At 61.4% G+C, this 1,770-nt stretch overlaps 1 protein-coding gene across 1 annotated transcript in view; it reads left to right on the forward strand.

Annotated features, from left to right (window-relative positions):
- Positions 1-1,158: 1,158 nt before the first annotated feature.
- Positions 1,159-1,770, forward strand: part of IL17B (interleukin 17B) — a gene marked incomplete at its 3' end in the record, with an annotated part of 5,683 nt that continues 5,071 nt past the window's right edge. The window contains exon 1 of the mRNA XM_004697080.2: positions 1,159-1,225. Within this exon, the coding sequence (XP_004697137.1) occupies positions 1,205-1,225 (21 nt within the window). The remainder of the gene's footprint in view (positions 1,226-1,770) is intronic.

The raw sequence follows: 1,770 nt of genomic DNA on the forward strand, positions 1-1,770 counted from the left end.
AACCCACCTGGATTCTCCTGAGAAAGGCCTGGCGACCTGCTTCCAAAGAGTCCTGACATTTGACCCCAACAGGGCGCAGCTCTGCTCGGCTACACAGGGTGCAGCCACAGGTCAGAGGCCCTGAGAGCAACTGTGTGGTTTCCTGAGCACCCACCGAGCCCCAGGACCTGCATCAGCTGGCTAATCTGGCCCCTTTCCTTTGCTCCAGGAGTCTACTGGTGCTGGGCTCATCTCCATTCCAGAGGGGTGGGAACTGGTGCAGAGAGATTTCTGGCGAGAAACTGACTAGGCCACTGTCTGTCGGCAGCCGTGGCTCCTGTTCTGCAGAGCAGGATACAGAGCTGAGAGTGAGTGGAAGCCAGGGGCAGCCACGCAGAGGCAGGCGATACACGTGCATTGGGAAGGCCAGTAAAGTGGGCCGTGAGGGCCTTCCTCCTGGATCAACAACTTACCAGGTGGGAACACGAGGGCTCAGAAACATGTTCACGGCCGGCTAGACTCGGGCACAAAGCGTTCCAAGAAAAACAGGGTGGTGGGTAGTGGACAGAGCCCTGGACAGCCACCAGGGACAAATCCCAGTTCCATCGTCTTACACCCGCTGTGTAAGTCTGGATGAATGTCCTGCTTGCTTGGGCCCCAGTTTCCCTGCCTCTTAACTCAGGGGGACCGGTCTCAGAGGGTCTGGAGGGCTCCCCTGGCAGAGACGGGCGACCCTGAGGCTGTTTCCTGGGAGAGGGCCCATGGCTAGCTGCTGGCGCTGGTTTCCTAACCAACCGACAGCCCGTCCCTCCTCCGCCCTCACCCCCTGACCATCCCCAAAGCAATCGTAGCTGATTGTCTTAGCTGGCCCTGTGGGTGCTGGCTGGGAGGCCGGCCACAGGCCACAGGCAGAGGTGCCACCCGCCCGGGCCCTCGCCAGACACACAGGGCATTGTCCCTGGGTCAACAGCCCCTGGGCACCTCTGCCTGGCTCCTGGCTTGTCCCCACACCCCTTGCCGCCTGTCTCTGAGCCAGGCCCAGCCAGCTGGGTTCCTAGCTGACACGAGGAGCCCACCCACCCACTCCCCCATCAGCCCCGCGTTGGGCTATAATTGCTCCGCTCCATCCTGTCGCTGCCATTCTCTCGGCGGCAGCAGCAGGGCAGCATCTGGGGCTCCAGGCAGGCGGCAGCTGCAGGCCGACTGGCCACCTCACTGGTGGGGGATGGACTGGCCGCACCACCTGGTACGTGGTACCTTCACCCCCTGGCCCCCTCCTTGTTCTTTCTCGCATATCGATTAATGACTGCTTCTGTCTGGGAGGCCCTGTCCTCCGGAGGCGGAGGCGGCAAGGCCAGTGGAAACAAGCTGGCTTCAGTGCCTGCAGCCATGGCCACTGGCTCGGGCTTCTGACCTGGGCTCAGCCGCCCACGCCCACGCCCATATCCAGACCCTGGGATTTTTCCTATGAGTCCTGGGTCTGGGGCTGTGTGACCTTGGGCCAGTCCTGCAGTGTCTCTGTTTCCCGTCTGCAGCGGGAGGGCGGGGGACTTTGGCTCTATTCCGGTTTACTCAGAGTGAGCGGTTAGGAACGGCATGTGAGCATCTCCGAAGAGGAAGCCTATTGTTAGCAAGACATTCTGTGTACCAGAATGTAGGGCCAAAAAGGAGGAATGCAGGGACTGGAGTCACTGTCACAGCCTTTAAGCCAGGAAAAGGCTCTGTCAAGAGAGGCCGTGCTGGGACTTGTTCCCGGGGTCCGGCCTGTGGGGGAAGCTGGCACGCTGTGCC

This window comes from Echinops telfairi, unplaced genomic scaffold (genome assembly GCF_000313985.2).
Source record: "Echinops telfairi isolate 266 unplaced genomic scaffold, ASM31398v2 ScPeMD7_7469;HRSCAF=8507_0, whole genome shotgun sequence".
In the NCBI taxonomy this organism is placed as follows: Eukaryota; Metazoa; Chordata; class Mammalia; order Afrosoricida; family Tenrecidae; genus Echinops; species Echinops telfairi.